The sequence below is a fragment of the Giraffa tippelskirchi genome, chromosome 1, assembly GCF_054371585.1.
Source record: "Giraffa tippelskirchi isolate mGirTip1 chromosome 1, T2T-mGirTip1v1.2.pri, whole genome shotgun sequence".
NCBI lineage: Eukaryota > Metazoa > Chordata > Mammalia > Artiodactyla > Giraffidae > Giraffa > Giraffa tippelskirchi.
Window position 1 is genome coordinate 25,516,392 of NC_137275.1, and position 23,962 is coordinate 25,540,353.

The following is a 23,962-nucleotide window of genomic DNA, read 5'->3' on the forward strand; positions in this document are numbered from 1 at the left end:
AAGTACAGATAATCCAAAAGAAGGAACTCGACAATGTAACCCATGGATGATTTCTATAAATAGCTTGGTGGGTGTGGGGTGTGTTTTCCTTCATAATTGTTTTAATGAAGACAGACCACTTAACAGTGTTTGTCAGATGTTTATTGAGCACCTGTGTGCCCCAGGCCCTGTTCTTGAGGATACATAAGAAGTTCGTTGGTAAATGTGATGTAAAAGAAGATAATACAAAGCACAACTGAGTGGCAACTTTAGAGAGTGTTCCCCAGTCACCTAGAGTTGACATGGGACATAGGAGCTTTCCAGTCAGAGGGACTAGCTAATGTAAAGCCTAGGAAATTAGAAAAGTGAAGAGGGTAATGAGAAGTTGGGATAGGTGGAATTGGGGTTCAAGGGGTGGCAAAGTGGTAAGAGGTGAACTAGACTGGATCATGTAAATGGCCCACATACTGAGTTTATTTACATAAACTAATTGCTATATATGTACTATACTACCCAAAGCAATCTACAGATTCAGTGCAATCTGTTTCAAAATTCCAATGGCATTTTCCACAAAATAGGATCAAAAAAAAAAATCCTAAAACTTGTTTAGTAAGTAAGCATTAGTTGCTCAGTCATGTCCAACTCTGACCCTGTGGACTGTATAGCCTGCCAGCCTCCTCTGTCCATGGAATTACCCAGTCAAGAGTACTGGAGTGGGTTGCCATTTCCTTCTCCAGGGGGCCTTCCCGACCTAGGGATCGAACCTGGGTCTCCTGCGTTGCAGGCAGATTCTTGACTAACTGAACTGCTAGGGAAGCCCAGTTGGAACATGAAGCCATTAATTATGAAGACAGTTAATCATGGGAGTGATATGCTGTGTACAGGTTAGGTGGTAGGAGGATAAGAATGGAAACAGGAGACTGTTGTGATACCTGAGGGGGAGGGAAATAGGTTAGTTTTTGGCAGCTGACATTGGGTGTCTGAAAGGAATTGAGAATGATTCAAGTTCTAAATAGCTTAAGTATACAAATCAATGAAAACAGTGTAACCAGTAAAATAGCTATCTTTACACCCATTTTCATCTCCAAAATTGAGTTTTCTCCAATGGTGACCTAATATTTAGGCAAACTTGTGTAGTTATCTTTTATGGACAATGAGACTGAGCCTTATAAAGTTTATATAGTTACACAAGCATGAAGTAATTTGAAAATACTGGATTAGCTAAAAGTGTTGATTTGCTTTCAAATTTTTAGAAAAAAATTTAGAAAACAGTTTTAAGCAGTGAAAGTTTAAACTTTGAGTGCAGTGCATTTTATTCTGGCTTTATTTTAGAAAATTGAAAACCAGTTTCCAGCATGCTGCTGCTGCTGCTAAGTTGCTTCAGTCGTATCCGACTCTGTGCAACCCCACAGACGGCAGCCCATCAGGCTCCGCCGTCCCTGGGATTCTCGAGGCAAGAATACTGTAGTGGGTTGCCATTTCCTTCTCTAACAAGAGTAGGCCTAAATTTTAGGATCCTTTAATAAGGAACTACAACATATAGGAAGTTCAGCATTAATTAAAGTAATGAGGCAGGGTGGAGACTTGGAACAGAAACCAAATACCTGTTAAACACTGTGAGAAAAGATAATTTTTGAGGACCTGTTATTTTGCTTAGGTCACATCTTACTCTGATAGCCTGATTTTCATTTGTTATTTTTAAAGAGGTGAACTAAAGCTTGGAGAGGTGAAAACAAAGCTCTGCTTGACATGTAGCAATGAGGATAGTGACCTGGAATAGAAAACAGATGTGAGACATTTCAGTTGGAATGTGGCTTACCAGGAAGGATTAGTGATGTTTCAAAGCAAGCAGTGAAATAATATGTGTGAAGGAAATGAGAAAGATTTGTACAGCAGTCAGTGAATATTAGCATCTTCTTCGGTGGTGGCTCAGACGGTAAAGAATCTGCTTGCAATGGTGATGCAGGAGACCCAGGTTCAATCCCTGGGTCAGGAATATCCCTTGGAGAAGGGAATGGCAACCCATTCTAGTATTGCCTGGAGAATTGCATGGACAGGGGAGCCTGGTGGGCTACAGTCCATGGGGGTCACAAAGTGACATGGCTGAATGACAAACACATGTGCCAGAAACCTCCCTGGGTGCTGGCTGGCAATACAGCAGATATAGCCGACCCTCAGAAAACTTGTCGTTTTTGAGGAGGCAACAGACAAGCAATTTCAGTCCTCATTATTCTTGGGCATAATACAACTCATTTAGTTCCAATAGTAATCCTGTGAGGAGTCCTATTTATTTTACAGATGGATAAACTCACGCACAGTAGGGTTGACTGCTTTTCCAATAGCACATGGCTAATAGGAGATAGAACTAGTAGTGGATGTACTAGTGATGAGATGGGGCTGTTCCTTCATCACTCCCAGGGTTGATATGAAAGGCCTCAGGAGGTACATTTGAGATCTGAAATGAAGAGAAGGCAGCTTTAAGAAAGAGCATTCCAGATAGAACCAATGCTGTGCTTGCAAGGAGCTTGGTGTGTTCAAGGACATTAACACCAGTGTGGCCATGATAGTAAGGAGATGATATCAAGAGGTAGTGAAGTGAAAGTCACTCAGTCATGTCTGACTCTCTGTGACCCCAGGGACTGTACAGTCTACGGGATTCTCTAGGCCAGAATACTGGAGTGGGTAGCCATTCCCTTCTCCAAGAGGTAGGTAAGAGCTAAATCAAGGATAGCCCTGTAGTTAGATTTTACTCTTGAACTGGGATTGTAGGAATCAGGGCAAGGAAATGATGTGATGAGCCTGTCAGGAAGGGATGCTGCGTTATGGCAGTGGTTGCTTGGATTAGAGTTGGGGTAGTGAAGATGGTGATAAATGGTCAGTTAATATTTGGGGTACAACCTATAAGACTATAGTGGATTGGATTTTTTTTTTTTTTCTTTTTTTGGCTGTGCCACATGGCATGTGGGATCTTAGTTCCTCCACCAGGAGTGAACCCTTGCCCCTGCATTGGAAGTGTGGAGTCTTCACCACTGGACTACTGGGAAAATCCCATTATGGATTGAATTTTGAATGTGAGGGAAACGTAATATTCAAGGATGACTTCTAGGATTTTGAAGCAACTTGGGTGGAAGGCAGTACTCTTTCTGAGATAGAGAAGGAGATAAAGAAGGAGCATGAATTAAATGTGGAGGGAAAATCAACATTTCTCTTAGGGATTTCCCTGGTGGCCTAGTGATTAGGATTTGGGGCTGTCACTGCCACAGGGAACTAAAATCCCTGTAGAACTAAAAACCACATGGTGTGGCCCAAACAAAATACCAGTTCTATTATATCCATGTTTTGTATGCCAATTGAATATCCAAGAAAAAATGTCAGGAAGTATGATTTTGAAATTCTGAGGAGAGTGCTGTGCTGTGATTGGTTAGTATAGGTCTTGGCAGCTATTGGGTTGGATGAGATCATCTAGGAAGAGAGTACAGAAGAGGCTGAGGACAGCACTCAGATAATCCCTGCCTTTAGGGTTCTACAACAGGAGAACATGCAGAGAAAACAGACAAAATGTGGCAAATATTGGTGTCAAGGGAAGCTAAGTTTCGGGAATTTGTCTTGCAAAGTATAGTAAGTTGTTGGTGTTGGAGAAGACTCTTGAGAGTCCCTCGGACTGCAAGGAGCTCCAACCAGTCCATCCTAAAGGAGATCAGTCCTGGGTGTTCATTGGAAGGACTGATGTTGAAGCTGAAACTCCAATACTTTGGCCACCTGATGCGAAGAGCTGACTCATTGGAAAAGACCCTGATGCTGGGAAGGATTGAGGGCAGGAGAAGAAGGAGACGACAGAGGGTGAGATGGTTGGATGGCATCACTGACTCAATGGACATGGATTTGGGTGGACTCCGGGAGTTGGTGATGGACAGGGAGGCTTGGCGTGCTGCAGTTCATGGGGTCGCAAAGAGTCAGACATGACTGAGCGACTGAACTAAGAGGTCAAATAATTAGATGCACACTCAGATGGTAAAGAACCTGCCTGCAATGTGGAGACCCAGGTTCAGTCCCTGGGTTGGGAAGATCCCCTGGAGAAGAGAATGGCTACCCACTCCTATATTCTTGCCTGGAGAATTGCATGGACAGAGGAGGCTGGCGGGCCACAAATCCATAGGGTTGCAAAGAGTCAGACATGGCTGCGTGACTAACACACAACTGCTAAAATAAACAGACCCTGAAATGTGTAATTGCTCAAGCACAATAGTTTTCCCCCCTCCTCATATAAAAAAGTGGTGGGAAGAGGTCAGTAGTCTGTCGCTCCCTCACTCAGTCATTTAGAAGTGAAGTGAAGTCGCTCAGTCATGTCCAACTCTTTGCGACCCCATGGACAGTAGCCTACTGGGCTCTTCCGTCCATGGGATTTTCCAGGCAAGAGTACTGGAGTGGGCTGCCATTTCCTTCTCCAGAGGATCTTCCTGACCCAGGGATCAAACCCAGGTCCCCCACATTGTAGGCAGATGCTTTACCGTCTGAGCCACAAGGGAATCATTTAGGGACCTAGATGAATGAAGGCTCTACCAGCTTCACAGTGTAGTTTGAAGATCACATTATAGTCTTCTCCATTACTGCCTAGCTGGAAGGGAAAAGTAACATGGAGGATCTTGAATGGAGATTTTCATGGGCCAGGTCTGGGAATGGTACACATCTCATATTCCATTGACTTCAGTCACATGACTACCCCTAACTGCAACGGAAATTTCAGAAAATAAGCAAGCCACACAGAGAAAAAAGGAGCCTGCTTATTGTGAGTGTCCAGTAGTATGCCACAGATGGCTTTGTATAGGTCATAGTGACTTTTGGGAAGAACTATTCCAATGAAGTGAGAAGGATGAAAGCCCAAGAGAGAACAGGAAATTAACAATTTTTTCTGTAGGTTTGCTATGAATATCTTGGAGAAGGAAATGGCAACTCACTCCAGTATTCTTGCCTAGAGAATCCTGGGGACAGGGGAGCCTGGTGGGCTGCTGTCTATGGGGCCGCACAGAGTCAGACACAACTGAAGCGACTTAGCATGCATGCATGCTATGAATATGAACAGAGGAAGGGGGTAGAGGCTAGAGGGAGAGAGGGAACATCAAGGGAGAGTTTATAAGAGTCTTGTTATCAGTGCAAACAGAATATGCTATTTTTAACATTTGAGGAATGGATTCCAGGTTTATACTATTATGATACAGCTGTGCTGGTGACTGACAGATCAAATATGGTATATAATGAACTTGACCAAGTAAGTGGTGTATTGTACTTTAGGTTCCCAAATCTATTTGTCTTAATCACTTTTAAATGTGGCAATGGGGTCACTGAATCAACTAGTAGGTTGAGAACAGAATTATCTTTTCTATGACAAATGTCCTTCCTTCCATCAAAGAACAAGAACTGCAAAATGAGTCAGTCTATGTTCTTAATAGAATGACAGAATGCATTCATAGCTGCATGAGCCATAATACACTGAAAATAACCTTACTTTTTGTAGTCTGAAGATTTTATGGCCCTTCCATTCACTTAGTAACTGAAGTGATCCCAAAATCCTATGATCATTCAGTATCTCATGAGACCTAAGTGAGAGGTTTTTTTTTAAGTTTTCTTGCAAGAAAGTGACTGAAGCACATTGTTCTGGGATATCCAGATACAGAAGAGAATGATTGTTGCCAAGAGTTATTTAACAGATGACTGCTAAGGTGAGAAAGAATTGGGATGCTCGAAGCTAAAATATATAAATCTACTGAAAAAGATTTCTGGGCCAGCTATGAATTTCTTATCCTCCTGTATGTCTTATTTTATTGCAATATCATTCACATACATAACATTCACCCCTTTAAAGTGTACAATTCAGTGGTTTTCAGTAGATCTGCTATCCAGGACACTCTCCTAACTGGATCAAGGAATTACAGAGACCAAATACCATTATAAAATGGTTTTTATGATTTAATGTGAAAATAGCTGCGAGTTTAAGGCGTCCTCATACCTTACCTTGCAGAGAATGTCCATACCTTACAGAGGTATGGAATGAGGGAAAACCCTGTTTTTTTGTGTTACTTAAGCATCTACATGATTCTGATCTACCAGTTTTGCCTAATCATGGATTGAGTTAGTCTGTGCCTTAAACATAGCATTCCTAACTGCACCCTGCTTGGCTGTCTGTCATATGCCAGTATTGCTCATGTCTTTTAGTTCCCCAACTGTCTTAGCCATTTTCCTGTTATTTCATTCCTGTCCTCTCTTCCCCTTTTGTTATCTCCAAAATATTTCCTTCACTTTCAGTGCCCAGGCTGTCCTCCCCAAGGTCCCTTCTAACGTCAGTTCTGTCGTCACTCACCTATCTTCACCTTGCCTCGCCTACTTATCACCGCCTATTCTGTCACTCTCATCTACCTGTCCCAGACTGGCCCCACTGCCCAGACCGGAAAGGAAGCGTCGAATCGCTCTCAAGCCCGAACCTTCCCCGGTGAGGGCTGCAGAGCCCACTTCCCGGCTCAGCGGAGGAGCTTGAAAAACGCTTCATCGCGCTGTTTCCACGGTTTCCCCCTTCCATTTTTACCCAATCCTACAAAACCACCACCACTTTTAGCCTCTCCGTGAGCACCGGAATCGCTTGTTGCCCCCAGTCTAGAGGAGAGATCTCCCAGCGAAGGAACAGCGAAGGAAAGTAGGAAAGGTGCTCCCTTACTTGAGAACGTAGGTGTATGCTGATACTAGCGTCTGCGCATCAGAGATTAGATCCAGAGCCGAGCCCCAGGTGAACTGGCAGGATGGGTGATGCTAAGCCAATCAGAGATCTTGACGACAGAGCTCAACCAATCAAAACACGGGCGGCTTGGCGCACTCGGGGGCGGGCCTGGGCGGGTGAGGATCCGCCCCCTTGCAGCTTGGTGGCCAACGCCTTCGCTTAGGGCTAGCCGGAGCTGAGCAGTTTCACTGACTACAAGGACCAGGCATCTTAAGAGCTGCGGGGCGATGCCCTCTCATCCTCGCTAATTTCCCTACAGGCCTTGGCCTTAACAGGTGTTGGTGCCTGCCGTGGACGCATTTAGACTCCGGCCGTATCTCTCTCTGGAGACTTTGTGCCTATGGTTGGGGACAGAGTGAGGTCGTTGCCTTGACGACGACAGCATGCGGCCCGCGGTCCTCCTGAGTGTGAGCTTGCGGCGGGTTGAGGCCAATCTGCCTACCTGCCTGCTTCACCTGGGACCCGTGACTGTGTCCGTGGAAGAAATAAAAGACAGCAGTGGAATTGCTAGTTTGCTAGTCAGCATCTTTTAGACCTGCGAAAGAGATGCTTTTCACCTCAATTTTGTCTCCAAGTTGATAAACCTTTGGGACTTTCCACGCGGAAAGATTTAAAAGAAACAGTAAGTATAATACTTTTTAAAGCTTCTGTTATCTCGTTCTTTCACCTATAATAATTTGTCTTTAACACAATAAAAACAGCATTATTTTTATTATCTAAATTATTGGTAGAAGAACCCTATGCTTCCTTGGCATATGTCCAGAACTACCGCATTGCCATTTGGTAAGATTTCCTTTTAGTTTGTATCACCCTTTACATTGACAAGTAGAAGGCATGAGATGTTATGGTTTATGAGTAACTGTTTCATGAAACAAGAAGCTTTTTCAGCCTTGATACTTTTAAGGTATTTGTGGGCAGTGCCACTTGAAAAAGCAAGTGTTCAATGTACCGTGACCCAGTGTGCAGTTAGTTGGAGAATACATTTGGAGTAGTTAACTTGCAGAATGTTAGCTTGTGACATGCTTAAGGTAATTTTAATTTTGTTCACTTTGCATTTCCAAATATTGAGGACACCAATTACAAATGTTTTTTTAAAATGATTCAGTTTATAGATTCCAGCTATTTTTGTCCTTGGTATAATAAGCCTAAAGTCTAGTCCTTAATAAAATATGCTGTCTTAGTGGAAGGAAAAAAAATTAAGGAAAGGAGAAAGAGAATTGCATTGATATTTTTCCAAACACTGACATTTTATTTAAAAATAGTTAATAGAAGTTAAATGGAAGTTAAAATGTCAAATGTATGGCAAGTTAGTGTCAGGGACAGTTTATGGGAGAACCTCCTATCAGAGCTGGTAGTAAAATAATGACATAATTGGGTTGGTGTTGACCTGGATTTATTTTTTCTCCTTTGGAAGATCAATCTTCTGATTTTGCATGTTTATCAACATAAATATATATATTTCATTTAATCTCTCTCTATTAATTATTTTCAAATAAAATGTCTGTCTGGAAAAAATTATCAGTGTAATTCTCTCTCTCTTCTTTCCTTAATTTTTTTTCCTACCACTAAGACAGCATATGTTACTAAGGACTAGACTTTAGGTTTATCATACCAAGGACAAAAATAGCTGGAATATATATATATATCTATATATATGTATATCCTAAATTGTCAAATGTAAACTGATGAAAATGTATATATTGGGTTTTCACAGTTTGCTAGAACAAAGAGGATATTTGTTTTGTCTTAGTCTTTTGTCTTAGTGTACCAATAGGGAAGAAAGGAAAATATCACAGTTCACAGTCTGGGTAAATTAATTTTAGATTGCCATAAGTACACAACTAATGTTATAGGTAAGAGTTTGTTTCTTTCCAAGTTTTGTGAATGAGTGTTTCTATATTGTCAGGTTAAAAAATTTCAATTATGAATCATCATTTGAATATATATTTTGTTGTTGTTTAGTAGCTAAGTCATGTCTGACTCTTTTGTGACCCCATGCACCGTAGCCCACCAGGTTCCTCTGTGCGTGGGATTTTCTTTTTCAGGCAAGAATCTGGAGTGGGTTACCATTTCCTTCTCCAGGGGCATCTTCTCAACCCAGGGATTGAACTTGTGTCTCCTGCACTGGCAGGTGATTCTTTATTTCTCAGACACCAAGGAAACCATAATATATTACCAAAAGACTTTTTTTTCCTCTGAAAACTTTTAGAAGCACATTGGAATTAACAGCAATATTTTTTATTTTTTGCTTCTGGAATTTAATTTCAAAAACAGATTGTAAAAATAAATTTAACTTTGAGGTTGTAGTTTATTAGTTTTTATATTTCTTGACAATCAAAACTTATGAATTAAAACAACTGTATCTGGACTGAAAAGTTTCTTTCTATTCCAAAATATCAAGTGGAATGGTTGCTAGTCCTTTACCAATCATTGGTAAAGTAATACTGATTTTGTTAGGATTGCCTTTTTTCAGAAAATGTCATATAATGTGATGTAAAATAATTCTAAACACAAAATTCAAATAATCATACTTCTAGTGATTAATCATTAAAAGGATTTTTGAAATACAGTATTTGGAACATTAGCATTTAATTTTTAAAAATCTGTTTACATACTGTGTGACTGCTGTTATTTAGTATGTTCAATGTAAGAATTTAATTACTATGGTAAGAAAAGTAAAAAAAAAAATAGTTTATCAGAAGTTGTTAGTGTTAACTTGGTAATATTTCCCCCAACTGATTAGAAAGCATATAGAGATCCTCAATTTTGATCTTTTAAACCTGATGTAAAAAAATAAATTTTATCTTCACTAAAACCAGATTCACTTGGTTTTCACCTTTGAGTGAAAAGGAATTGTGTTTTTCTAAGGTAAACTGTAATTGTTTTGTATAATAGTTCAAGCATTGCTTTATCTGTGTTAAAAATATATTGAGATTTCATTAACATGACATTCAATTATTTAAATATGAAGTTAGTGGCTTCAGTTCCACTTGCCTTGTCTATTATGAAATGTATGTGAATATTTTGAAAACATAGCTTAGATGGGAATAAATACACAGGATAGCCATTAATGCAGTGTCTGCTCTAATAGAGAAAACAGGTGGGGAAGAATCAATTTGGGAGGTAGAGGAATTAATGTATTCAACATAATTAATGCCATATTTCGGTTCCCACAGAGAAAAAAATTCCTAGTGGTTGAATTAAAATGGAAAAATACGAGAACCTAGGACTGGTTGGAGAAGGGAGCTATGGAATGGTGATGAAGTGTAGGAATAAAGATAGTGGAAGAATTGTGGCCATCAAGAAGTTCTTAGAAAGTGATGATGACAAAATGGTTAAAAAAATTGCCATGCGAGAGATCAAGTTACTAAAGGTGAGTAAACACATATACTGAATTGAAAAAAAAAAATGAGTTGTTTCTTGGTCAACAGTTTTAGAAAATGCTTTTTTAATATTTGTTTTATTTCCATACATAGGTCTAAAGTATAGATTTTTTTTTCTCTTTTGGTAATAAACAGAAGGATTACATCTGAGTATTCATTTATCCATGAATATAAACATAATTTTTTATTATTTATTTATTTTTAATATTTATTTATATATTTGGATGCTCCAGGTCTTTGTTACTGCAAGCAGGCAGGATCTTTAGTTGTGGCATGTGGGATCTAGTTCCCTGACCAGGTGTCGAACCCAGGGCTCCAAGACATTGGGAGCCCAGAGTCTTAGTCACTGGACCACCAGAGAAGTCCCAAAACATAATTTAAAAAGTGTTTGTTGCCCCTCTCTCTATCTGTCTGCCTATCTATTTACCATCAACTGTGTTGGGAGTCTTAAAGACCACCTCAAGTTTCAGTGATTCACTAGGAGGACTCACAGCACTCAGCAAATAGTTGTACTCTTGGCTATGACTTGTTAAAGTGAAAAGATATACAGTAAAATCAGCAAAGGGAAAAGGCACATGGGGTGAATTTCAGAGGAAATCTGTCGCTTTTCTCCCAGTGGATTAACACAGGATGCACTAATTTCCTCCAGCAGTGAGTTATGACACTACGTGTGAAAAATTGTCTAGTAAGGAAATTCATTAGAGGCTCAGGGCCTAGAGTTTTCTAACAGGGCTTGTCATAGAGGTACTCCCTCCTTTGCTTGCACCAAAATTCCAGACTCTTAGTAGAACTGCAGGTATTCAGCCTACACCATATTGTTTGCACCATGAGTCACTTTATCAGTTCTAGAAATGAAGGAACACTTCTGAAATCCAAGTACCTAGGTACCAGCCAAGGGCTCACTTTGCAAGCCAACTTTCTAAAGATAAAAGTCTCAGACCTGCTATGTTAACTGCCTCCCCCACCCCACCGCCATCAATCTAACTGGAAGTTTATCCATTTTATTTATCTTTACAAAGAACCAGTGTTTGGCTTTTTTGGTCTTTCTTGTTGTGTTTGTCTTTTCTATTTCATTAATTTTTGTTCTTTAGCATTTTATACCTTCTACTTATTTTGGATGGGTTATTTTACAGTTCTTTTCCCTAACCTTTTGAGTTATATGCTTAACTTCTTTAATTTCTAGGGTTTTTTTTCTCATATATAAATTTAAGGCTGTCACTTTCCTTCTAAGAATAGCTTTGTATGTGTCCTAGAAATTTTGATTAGCAGTGCAAAATGTTTTCTCATTTTCCTTCATTTCCAAACATGTGGAAAATTTCTAGATTTTTCTCCCTTGGTTATTTAGTTTTGACACAATTGCCCTGTGATCTGAGTATGTACTATGTAAGATTCTTATTCCTTTGATAAAGACCTAATATTTGTCTTTTCCATTATTTATCAATTATTCCTACATTTCTGAGCTTCCATTTGGGATCATGTTCCTTGTACTTAAATCACATCTTTTTATTTTCTTTAAAGCAGATCTGCTAGTAAGAAATGTTGTCCGTTTGTGTTTGTCTTTCAAAAAAAGTCTTTGCTTTCTGTTTAAGAGAGTATTTTCACAGGATATAGCACTCTATGTTGGCGGTTAGTTACATTTGATATGTTCAAGATCACATTACACTGTTCTGCTGGCTTTCATTTACATTGCTTCTATTGAAAGGTCAGACATTCCTTAGTGGGTCTTTTTTTTTTTTTTTTTCTGGATGCATTTAAGCTTTCTCTTTGACTTTGGCTTTCAACACTTTTACAATAATATGCCTAAGTGTGGGTTTCTTTATATTTATCTTGCTTGGATTTTATGGCCCTTGAATCTATAAAATAATGTCATTTGTCACTTCTAGAAACTGCTCAGTTATTATTGTTTCATGTATTGCTACGGTCCCATTCTTTCTCTTCTCCATTTAAGATTTCAGTTTCATATATGAGACCTTCCTCATATGTGTCTTATATTCTTTTGTGTTTTTCATCCTTTTGTTTTCCCTTGCTTCATAACGTTCTACAGATTTTCTTCTGACCTATCCTCCAGTTCAGTAGTTCTTTTTTAAAATTTTATCTGTTTCTGACTGTGTTGGGTCTTCATTGCTGCTTGGGCTTTTCTCTAGTGAGGCATGGGTTCTGGGGCACTCAGGTTTCAGTAGTTGTGGCATGTGGACTCAAAGAGTTGCAGCTCCCAGGCTCTAGAGCCCAGGCTCAGCAGTTGTGGTACACAGGCTTAGTTGCTGCGAGGCATGTGGGATCTTCCTCGATCAGGGTTTGAACCCCCGTCTCCTGCACTGGTAGGCGAATCCTTTACCAGTGAGCCACCAGGGAAGCCCCAGTTCAGTAGTGCTGTGTCCGCTATATCTAATCTATTGTTCAACTCACCCACTGATTTCTTAAAGACATATTTTAATGTTCTCATTTTTTCATTTGATTTTTTTCCCTATAAATTTCCAAGCTGCCAAACCCTCTGTTTTGCTTTCTTATTTAAATCACAGGCTTTTCTAAAGTCTGTGTCCAATAAATAGATCTCCTACATTTTTATTTCCATTGTCTGTTTTTTCTCTTGGTTTTTGATTGAGTCTTATCTCTTGATATGCCAATATTAATTTCTAAAAATTCCACAGAGTTTCTGGATGATGTTATCTTCCCCCCGAGAGGAGTTATGTTTGCTTAAATGAGGCTCTTGAGGGTACCCTTAAGGGCACGTTCGTGGCACTAACGTTCAGAAATTAATATACTTTTCTGTTCTAGAGTTTTTCTTTGGATTCAAATCTACTGTATCACTTTTTATGGTTTCAGGTTTCCCTCAGTTTTTTGACGTTGACTTTTTATGCATAGTCGCTTATATGTGATAATTCCATTATCTGAACTCATGTTGCATCTGTTTTGATTAACTTTATCTTCAAATTTTTTTTTTTTTTTACTTAGAGTAACATTTCTTTGCATGCCCTGGTTATCTTTATTTTTTTCTCTGGACATTACATTTAAAACATTATTTTTTTAGGAATAATTTGAGGCTAAAGTGAAGATGTTTTCTTCCCAAGAAGTTTTTTTTTCTTCTATGTTCATGGGCTACTGTGCCAGATATCAATTTTCAGCTTCGAATCACTCCTTTTTGCTCTGCTTTGTGAAACTGGAGGGGGCCTCTGCAAACAGTTCTCCTTTTGCCAGCTTGTATGATTTTAGGCGTTGTCAATAGAGGCTTCCCTTCCTGGTGGGTCCTTTTTTTGGCATGAAATGAGCAGATCATCATATGGTGGACCTGGTAGCTTGTATCAGCATCATTCATGGAACGCCTCTGGTGTACCTGCACTTTCCCCACTTGGCTGGCTGATGTCCTGTGGCAAATGTCTTCACCACTGGCCGTCTGTACGTTCCTATGGCAGCCATGCCTTCTCTAATGAAGTCTGAATCTCAGCTTTGGTCTGTTAGTAAGAAAAGCAGAGCAATAGAGGAAGAGAGAGGGGGGTGGGGGATAATATGAAACAGATAGCCTGTGTTTTAATTTAGTTCAGAAGTGTATTGTTCAATCTCCACCTATTTTGAGATTTTCTAGTCGTCTCTATGTTATTGATTTCTAGTTTAATTCCATTTGATCTGACAGAAGGCATTGCATGATTTCTAATCATTTCAATTTGTTAGTGTGTTCTGTGGCCCACAGTGTGGTATATCTTGGTGCATATTCCACATGAGGTTGAGAAAAAAGTTACTTCTGTTGTTGGATGAAGTAGTCTATAGATGCCAGTTCTACACAGTTGTTGGATGGTGTTCTTGAGTTCAACTTAGGCCTTACTGATTACCTGCCTGCTTGGATCTATTTCTGAGAATGTTGACATTTCCAACTATGATAGTAGATTCGTGTATTTCTCCCTGCATTTCTCAATTTTTGCATTATATATTTGGATTCTTTCTTGTTAGGTGCGTTTTGTTGTTGTTGCTCAGACACTAAGTTGTGTCCAATGCTTTGTGGATACATACTGTAGCATGCCAAGGATCTTCTGTCCTCCACTATCTCCCAGAGTTTGCTCAAATTCACATCCATTGAGTTGATGATGCTATCTAACCATCTTATCCTCTGCTGCCCCCTTCTCCTTTGCCTTCAATCTTTCCCAGCATCAGGGTCTTTTCCAGTGAATCAGTTCTTTGCATCAGGTAGCCAAACTATTGGAGTTTCAGCTTCAGCATTAGTTCTTCCAATGAATATTCAGGGTTGATTTTCTTTAGGATTGACTAGTTTGATCGCCTTGCTATCCAAGGAACTCTCAAGAGTCTTCACCACCTCAGTTCAAAAGCATCAATTCTTTGGCACTCAGACTTCTTTATGGTCCAACTCTCACATCCATATGTGACTATTGGAAAAACCATAGCTTTGACTAGATGGACCTTTATTGGAAAAATGATGTCTCTGCTTTTTAATGTGCTGTCTAGGTTTGTCATAGCTTTTCTTCCAAAGAGCAAGTGTCCTTGAGTTTCATGGCTGCGGTCACCATCTGCAGTGGTTTTAGAGCCCAGGAAAATAAAATCTGTCACTGTTTCCACTTTTTCCCCTACTATTTGCCATGAAGTGATGGGACTGGTTGCCAGGATCTTAGTTTTTTGACTGTTGAGTTTCAACCAGCTTTTTCAGTCTCTTCTTTCATCCTCCTCAACAGGCTTTTTAGTTCGTCATCACTTTCTGCCTTTAGAGTGGTGTCATCTGCATATCTGAGGTTATTGATATTTTTCCCAGAAATCTTGATTCCAGCTTGTGATTCATTCAGCCTGGCATTTTACGTGATGTCTCTTCATATAAGTTAAATAAGCAGGGTGACAGTATACAGCCTTCTTGTACTCCTTTCTCAATTTTGAACCAGAAGGGTATTCTGTGTCTGGTTTTAACTATTGTTTCTTGACCCTAAATGATGATGCTGTTAAAGTCCTGCACTCAATATGTAAGCAAAATTGGAAAACTCAGCAGTGGCCACAGAAATGGGAAAGTTCAGTTTTCATTTGAATCCCAAAGAAGAACAATGCCAAAGAATGTACAAACTGCTGTACAGTTGTGCTTATTTCACATGCTAGCAAAGTTGTATTCAAAATCCTTCAAGCTAGGCTTTAGCAGTACATGACCTGAGAACTTATAGTTTACAAGATGGTTTCAAAGAGGCAGAGGACCCAGAGATCATATTGCCAACATTCGTTGGATTATGGAGAAAGCAAGGGAATTCCAGAAAAACATCTACTTCTGCTTCATTGACTATGCTGAAGCATTTGACTCTGGATTACGATGAACAGTGGAAAATTCTTACAGAGATGGTAGTACCAGACCACCTTACCTGTCTCCTGAGAAACTTGTAAGTGGGTCAAGAAGCAACAGTTAGAACCAAACACAGAACAACTGACTGTTTCAAAATTGGGAAAGGAGCACACAAGGCTATTGTCACCCTGCTTATTTAACTTATATGCAGAGTATATCATGTGAAATGCCAGGCTGAAATAAAGATTTCTGGGAGAAATATCAACAACCTCAGATATGCAAGGAATACCACTCTAATGGCAGAAAGTGAAGAGGAACTAAAAAGCCTGTTGAGGAGGGTGGAAGAGGAGACTGAAAAAGCTGTTTTGAAACTCAGCATTCAAAAAAATAAGATTATGGCATCTGGTCCCATCACTTCATGGCAAATAGAAGGGCAAAAAGTGGAAACAGTGACAGATTTTGTTTTCCTGAGCTCCAGAATCACTGTGGACAGTGACTGCAGCCATAAAATTCAAGGACATTGCTTCTTGGAAGGAAAGTATAAAAATGTTAATTGCTCAGTCATGTATGACTTTCTGCTACTCCATGGACAGTCGCCCACCAGGCTCCTCTGTCCATGGGATTGTCCAGGCAACAATACTAGAGTGGGTTGCCATTCCCTTCTCCAGGGGGTCTTCCCCACCCAGGGATCGAACCTGGGTCTCCTGTGTTTATAGGAAGACTCCTTACCATCTGAGACAAACCTAGACAGCGTTTTTAAAAGCAGAGACATCATTTTTCTAACAAATGTCAGTATAGTCAAAGGACCACAGCCTTGTCTAACTCAATGAAACTAAGCCATGCTGTGTAGGGCCACCCAAGATGGACAGGTCATGGTGGAGAGTTCTGACAAAACGTGGTCCACTGGAGAAGGGAATGGCAAACTACTTCAGTATTCTTGCCTTGAGAACCCCATGAACAGTATGAAAAGGCAAAAAGACAGGACACTGAAAGATAAACTCCCCAGGTCGGTAGGTGCCCAATATGCTACTGGAGATCAGTGGAGAAATAACTCCAGAAAGGATGAAGAGATGGAGCCAAAGCAAAAACAACACCCAGTTGTGGATATGACTGGTGATAGAAGCAAGGTTCGATGCTGTAAAGAGCAATATTGCATAGGAACCTGGAATGTTAGGTCCATGAATCAAGGCAAATTGGAAGTGGTCAAACAGGAGATGGCAAGATTGAACATCGACATTTTAGGAATCAGCAAACTAAAATGGACTGGAATGGGTGAATTTAATTCAGATGACCACTATATCTACTATTGCGGGCAAAAATCCCTTAGAAGGAATGGAATAGCCATCATAGTCAACAAAAGAGTCTGAAATGCAGTACTTGGATGCAATCTCAAAAACGACAGAATGATCTCTGTTTGTTTCCAAGGCAAACCATTCAATATCACAGTCATCCAAGTCTATGCCCCAACCAGTAATGCTGAAGAAGCTGAATTTGAATGGTTCTGTGAAGACCTACAAGAATTCCTAGAACTAACACCCAAAAAAGATGTCCTTTTCATTATAGGGGACTGGAATGCAAAAGTAGGAAGTCAGAAAACACCTGGAGTAACAGGCAAATTTGGCCTTGGAGTACAGAATGAAGCAGGGCAAAGGCTAATAGAGTTTTGCCAAGAGAACGCACTGGTCATAGCAAACACCCTTGTCCAACAACACAGGAGAAGATTTTACACATGGACATCACCAGATGGTCAATACCAAAATCAAATTGATTATATTCTTTGCAGCCAAAGATGGAGAAGCTCTATACAGTCAGCAAAAACAAGACCGGGAGCAGACTGTGGCTCAGATCATGAACTCCTTATTGCCAAATTCAGACTTAAGAAAGTAGGGAAAACCACTAGACCATTCAGGTATGACCTAAATCAAATACCTTATGATTATACAGTAGAAGTGACAAGTAGATTCAAGGGATTAGATCTGATTAGACAGAGTGCCTCAAGAACTATGCATGGAGGTTCGTGACATTGTACAGGAGGCAGTGATCAAGACCATCCCCAAGAAAAAGAAATGCAAAAAGGCAAAATGGCTGTCTGAGGAGGTCTTACAAATAGCTGTGAAAAGCAGAGAAGCAAAAGGCAAAGGAGAAAAGGAAAGATATACACATTTGAAGGCAGAGTTCCAAAGAATAGCAAGGAGAGATAAGAAAGCCTTCCTCAGAGATAAATGCAAAGAAACAGAGGAAAACAATAGAATGGGAAAGACTAGAGATCTCTTCAAGAAAATTAAAGATACCAAGGGAACATTTCATGCAAAGATGGGCACAATAAAGGACAGAAATGGTATGGATCTAACAGAAGCAGAATATATTAAGAAGAGGTGGCAAGAATACACAGAAGAATTATACAAAAAAGATCTTCATGACCCAGATAATCACGATGGTGTGATCACTCACCTAGAGCCAGACATCCTGGAATGAGAAGTCAAGTGGGCCTCATCACTACGAAGAAAACTAGTGGAGATGATGGAATTCCAGTTGAACTATTTCAAATCCTAAAAGATGGTGCTGTCAAAGTGCTGTCAGCAGTGGCCACAGGACTGGAAAAGGTCAGTTTTCATTCCAATCCCAAAGAAAGGCAATGCCAGAGATGCTCAAACTACCACACAATTGCACTCATCTCACATGCTAGTAAAGTAATGCTTAAAATTCTCCAAGCCAGGCTTCAACAGTATGTGAACCATGAAATTCCAGGTGTTCAAGCTGGATTTAGAAAAGGCAGAGGAACCAGAGATCAAATTGCCAACATCTGCTGGATCACTGAAAAAGCAAGAGAGTTCCAGAAAAACATCTACTTCTGCATTATTGACTACGCCAAAGCCTTTGTGTGAACCACAACAAACTGTGGAAAATTCTGAAAGAGATGGGAATACCAGACCACCTGACCTGCCTCCTGAGAAATCTGTATGCATGTCAAGAAGCAACAGTTAGAATTGGACATCGAACAACTGACTGGTTCCATATCAGGAAAGGAGTACATCAAGGCTGTATATTGTCACCTTGCTTATTTAACTTATATGCAGAATACATCATGCAAAATGCCGGGCTGGATGAAGCACAAGCTGGAGTCAAGATTGCTGGGAGAAATATCAATAACCTCAGATATGCAGATGACAACACCCTTATGGCAGAAAGTGAAGAACTGAAGAGCCTCTTGATGAAAGTGAAAGAGGAGAGTGAAAAAGTTGGCTTAAAACTCAACATTCAGAAAACTAAATTTATGGCATCTGGTCCCATCACTTCATGGCAAATAGGTGGTGAAACAATGGAAACAGTGAGAGACTTTATTTTGGGGAGCTTCAAAATCCCTGCAGATGGTGACTGCTGCCATGAAATTAAAAGACACTTGCTCCTTGGAAGAAAAGTTATGACCAACCTAGACAGCATATTAAAAAGCAGAGAGATTACTTTGCCTACAAAGGTCCATCTAGTCAAAGCTATCGTTTTTTCCAGTAGTCATGTATGGATGTGAGAGTTGGAGTATAAAGAAAGCTGAGCGCCGAAAAATTGGTGCTTTTGAACTGTGATGTTGGAGAAGACTCTTGAGAGTCCCTTGGACTGCAGGGTGATCCAACCAGTCCATCCTGAAGGAAATCAGTCCTGAATATTCATTTTAAGGACTGATGCTGAAGCTGAAGCTCCCATACTTTGGCCACCGGATGCAAAGAGCCGACTCATTTGAAAAGACCTTGATGCTGGGAAAGATTGAAGGAGGGAGGAGAAGGGCACAACAGAGGATGAGGTGGTTGGATGGCATCACCGACTCAGTGTACATGAGTTTGAGTAAACTCTGGGAGTGGTGCTGGACAGGGAGGCCTGGTGTGCTGCAGTCCATGGGGTCACAAAGAGTCGGATACGACTGAGCGACTAAAGTGAACTGATGTTTTTTCCAGTAGTCATGCATGGATGTGAGAGCTGGATCATACAGAATGCTGAGTGCCAAAAATTGGTGATTTCTAACTTTGGTCCTGGAGAAGACTCTTGAGAGTTCCCTTGACTACAAAGAGATCAAACCAATCAATTATAAAGGAAATCAACCCTAAATATTCATTGGAAGGACTCATGCTGAAGCTGAAGCTCCAATACTGTGGCCACATGATGAGAACTGACTCATTGGAAAAGACCCTGATGCTAGGAAAGATTGAGGGCAGGAGGAGTAAGGGGCAACAGAGGATGAGATGATTGAATGGCATCACTGGCTCAATGGACATTAGTTTGAGCAAAATCTGGGAGATAGTTGAGGACAGAGGAGCCTGATGTTCTACAGTCTATGGGATCGCAAAGAGTCAGATACGACTCAGTGACTAAACAACAACAAATAGTTGATTTAAAATGTTCTGTTAGTTTCTGGTGTACAGCAAAATGAATTAGTTATACATGTACATACAATCATTTTTTAAAAATATTATTTTCCTATATTACATTACAGAGTGTTCTTCTCTTATTGCATCTCTGAATAGATTCTGAATTTGTTCCTTTTTGATTGTTTCTTATCTTGCAACAAAGTGAGACCCTTCTGGACCAGCTATCTGAAGGAGGTTCATTTTCAGGAGAAGCCGTGGTCTTGTTCCAGGCTAGCCGGAATCCACCCTGGTTCACAGTGATATTCCTAACAACCCAAGCCCGAGTGTGGGATTTATTTACGTTCTCCTTAATTTCTCTGAAAGTTGTAATTGCAGGTTTGTTCATAATGAATTGTTCTGCCTTCCATTTGGTTTCACTGACAGACTGCTTCCAGCAAATGAGTTTCAGTGTGATTGTTCACCCCTCCCCTCTTGTTTCCTGGTGCCATTCAGTTCTTAGGACGCTTTCACTGACAGTCTGTGAACCCTGTTCTCATTAGATCAAAGAAGGGTTTTTTTTTAATTTTGTTTTTCTTTTCACAGTATGTCATCAGCTTTGGCAAAGTCTCCTCTGCCAGCTTTGTAACCACAGATAATCTTATGGTATCTTCCTAGACTCCTGTTTGATCTTGATGGTTTCACTTCATTTTTTGGGGTTTGGGGTCCTAGATCCTTCTTAGTTTCATCAAAGATGAAGCTACACTTCTTTTTCTCATTGGCTTTATTGTGTTCTCTGAGAGGAGAATGGAGCAGTAAGGTGTTTTAACATATTTTAAAAGCCAGGATATAGTTTCACAATTTATCCTGTTTATGCATTTTATTTAGATGTTTTTCTTGTGCTGAGATCTATTTTAGATTGTGACTATTACTAATAATTTGGCCCTCTAAAAAATTATTTTCACTTTTTTTTTTTGATAGCAACTAAGGCATGAAAATCTGGTGAATTTGTTGGAAGTGTGTAAGAAAAAAAAGCGATGGTACCTAGTCTTTGAATTTGTTGACCATACGGTTCTTGATGACTTGGAGCTCTCTCCAGATGGACTAGACTCCCAACTAGTTCAAAAGTATTTGTTTCAGGTTATCAGTGGGATTGGATTTTGTCACAGTCACAATGTAAGTATTCAGTTTAAATAATTATTATTTATAAAGTTGAAAATTTGGGAGAATATACAGTGAACACAAGTATACCTATCGCTGGATTCTATACATGCTAACATTTTGTTATATTTGTTTTATGAAATATTTATTCATCTTTTCTTCCATTTATCTACTTATTAATCTGCCTGATTTATTTATGCATTATTTGAAAGTAAGTTACAGACATCAGTTTACTTCAACTCTGCATACTTGAGCTATATGCATGTTATTAACTAGCCATTACTGTGGATATCTAGGATATAATAGAAGTTAGTAGTTATGCTACTAACTTTAGTCTATGCAAAATGCTCAGCAGTGCCAGTTTCTGGTCCTCTGAGAGTTTACAATAAATATATATTCAAAATTTTCAAAATAAAATTTACTTGTATTAGAGAATTAGACCTAATAATTTGTTTTGCCTAGTTCTAGAATTTGTACTATTGTTTCCCAGTGTCCTGTTTTCTCTTTCCATAGTCTCTCTTTTATAACCAACTGACCTTTTTTACATTTATAATTTTTACAAATGTAAAAATTTATATTTTTTGCCTCTTTACATTTATAATTGCTTGATGTATGCCTCCACTTGGGTGCTCAGAAATCCACCTAAAAACGCATATTGCTGAAACTAAACTGCTAATTATTCTTAACCAAAATTAACCTTCTCTAGACTTTCTATTTTTGTTAATGGACCCACCATTCTTTTAGATTCCCAGGTTTAAGGAAAGTATCTGAGATTACTTCCTAAATTCTGTTGATTTAGAATATTTCTACACTCCATCTCTTCCTTTCCATTCCTTTGAGCACCAGACTAGCGTAGGCCCTTTGTTTTTGTTGTTGTTCAGTTGCTAAGTCACGTCCAAGTCTTTGAAACCCCACAGACCGCAGCATGCCAGGCTTCCCTCTCCTTCACTATCTCCTGGAATTTGCTCAAACTCATGTCCAGTGAGTTGGTGATGCCATCCAACCATGTCATCCTCTGTCGTCCCTTTCTCCTCACGCCCTTAATCTATCACCTCATATTTGTCCCACTGCTCTTCTCCCCACTTCTAGTCACCCTCTTTGCTTTATCTTGTTCATTGCCTTCTTTAAATGTTCAATATCTTCTTTAAACACCATATGGGTCATGTCATGGGTTCCCATGGGTTCCCATCACCTTGACATGAGCTCAGACTTCCCAGGCTGGCAGTTGAGGCACAACCTAGTAAGTAACCTCTACTCCAGTAAAAACATTTCCTTAGTGGCTACTGGTCTACTCCCATTCTCACTCTTTTGCTCTTTTTGTCCCCTTCACTTGGATTGCCTTTTCATTTCTACATTTATCTAGGTCACACTAGTATTAAAGACCTGTCTTAGAGCCCACCTTTTTCCTCAAAAGTTTTCCCTGACCACCACAGTCTTCAATGATAGCTTTACTCTCTTAGTCTTGAGAGCCCTCATTATCAGAGCAATTGATTGGAAATTCATTAAAGGCAAAAGAAGAAGGGGCTGGCAGAGGATCAGATAGTCCAATAGCATCACCAATTCAATGGACATGAATTTGAGCGAACTCCAGGAGATAGCGGAGGACATAGGAACCTGGTATGCCACAGTCTTTGGGGTTACAAAGAGTTGGACACGCCTTAGTGACTGAACAACAACAGCAACATGTATTTCATCCAATATCATTAATCGTTTAAATAAAATTTAATTTTTTAAATAAAATTTCAAGCACAAATGTTCTTTTTTCCCCAGCTAGGTCTCAGGTTCTTTAAACCCAGGAACAACTTTATATGCTTTTATCTGTCTTCATTATAGGGACAGAAACAGTGCCCTGCACATAACAGGTGCTAAAAAAAAGTTAATTTGCTTAACTTGATGTGCCAATCAATATATGTCATACTCTGCTTTTTATATTGTAGATTATACACAGAGATATTAAGCCAGAGAACATATTAGTCTCCCAGTCCGGCGTTGTCAAGCTATGTGATTTTGGATTTGCACGGACACTGGCAGCTCCTGGGGAGGTGTATACTGATTACGTGGCAACACGATGGTACAGAGCTCCAGAGCTGTTGGTTGGTGATGTCAAGTATGGAAAGTAAGACGTCGTCAGCAAGGTTGGGGTGCAGAGGGCAGACTTGACTCTCTTTTTTTGATAAAGTGGAATATGTTTTCAATATAATGACAATCCCTCTAACTGGGCTTCCTTGGTAGCTCAGCAGTAAAGAATCTGCCTGTCAATGTAGGAGCCTACAAGTTCAATACCTTGGTTTGGGAAGATCCCCTGGAGAAGGAAATGGCACCCCACTCCAATACTCTTGCCTGGGAAATCCCATGGACAGAGGAACCTGGTGGCTACAGTCCTTGGGGTTGCAAAAAGAGTCAGACATGACTTAGTGACTCAACATTTGCCCTCTGCGATGGCCCACACCCTTGTCTGTGGAGTGTATTTCTCTCTAAATAAATCCCACTTCTTACGTTAAGAAAAAAAAATCCCTCTAATACTGAAAGGTAGTTTTCAGTTTAGAAAACTTTATAAAGTGATTTGTAATCATTTTTGAGTTTCCCCTTTAGTTGGTATGAGTATGATTATTTTAAAGGTAGAGAAATCAAAGTGAGTAAGTGGTCTGTTTTTAACAGTAAGTTAGAAATAGATATATTTATCACTTGTAAAGAGAGGTAACATTGACTAGGTAAGTCTGACACTTGCATTGAGGCTGAGTAGAATGGGCAAGGGTGGGGGTAGAAATGGAATTAAGTGAGCCATTTTAAAAATACAAATCATCTTCATAAATGAACTCTTCAAAGAAGAAGGGATTGCAGGTTTTACCAGTTTCAATAGAAATTGTTCTAAAATATTTTCTGTAATTTCTCTGTTTTTAGAGCATATATCATTTAATATTTTCTTGATTACTCTGAGCTCTCATTTTACTGCCATGCTGTAAATTCTGTGCCAGCTATGGCCTTAAGCAATTTCAAGGTAGTTGTTCCTATGGTAATGATGCCAGAATACTCCAAATTCTTGTGACCGATTTTTAAGAGGTTTTTCTATTTTCTCCAT

General features: G+C 39.7%; 1 protein-coding gene across 5 annotated transcripts in view; it reads left to right on the forward strand.

The window, feature by feature from the left end:
- Window positions 1-6,837: 6,837 nt before the first annotated feature.
- The window catches only part of CDKL2 (cyclin dependent kinase like 2), a 42,317-nt gene continuing 25,192 nt past the window's right edge, over window positions 6,838-23,962 (forward strand). For 3 of the 5 annotated variants that reach the window (XM_081586159.1, XM_081586142.1, XM_081586179.1), the window contains exons 1-4: window positions 6,838-7,367; window positions 9,922-10,118; window positions 20,704-20,898; window positions 22,821-22,999. In XM_081586159.1, coding sequence (XP_081442285.1) covers window positions 9,951-10,118; window positions 20,704-20,898; window positions 22,821-22,999 — 542 coding nt within the window. In that variant the 5' untranslated portion in view covers window positions 6,838-7,367; window positions 9,922-9,950. The remainder of the gene's footprint in view (window positions 7,368-9,921; window positions 10,119-20,703; window positions 20,899-22,820; window positions 23,000-23,962) is intronic. The other 2 variants (XM_081586169.1, XM_081586149.1) reach the window with 1 other exon arrangement.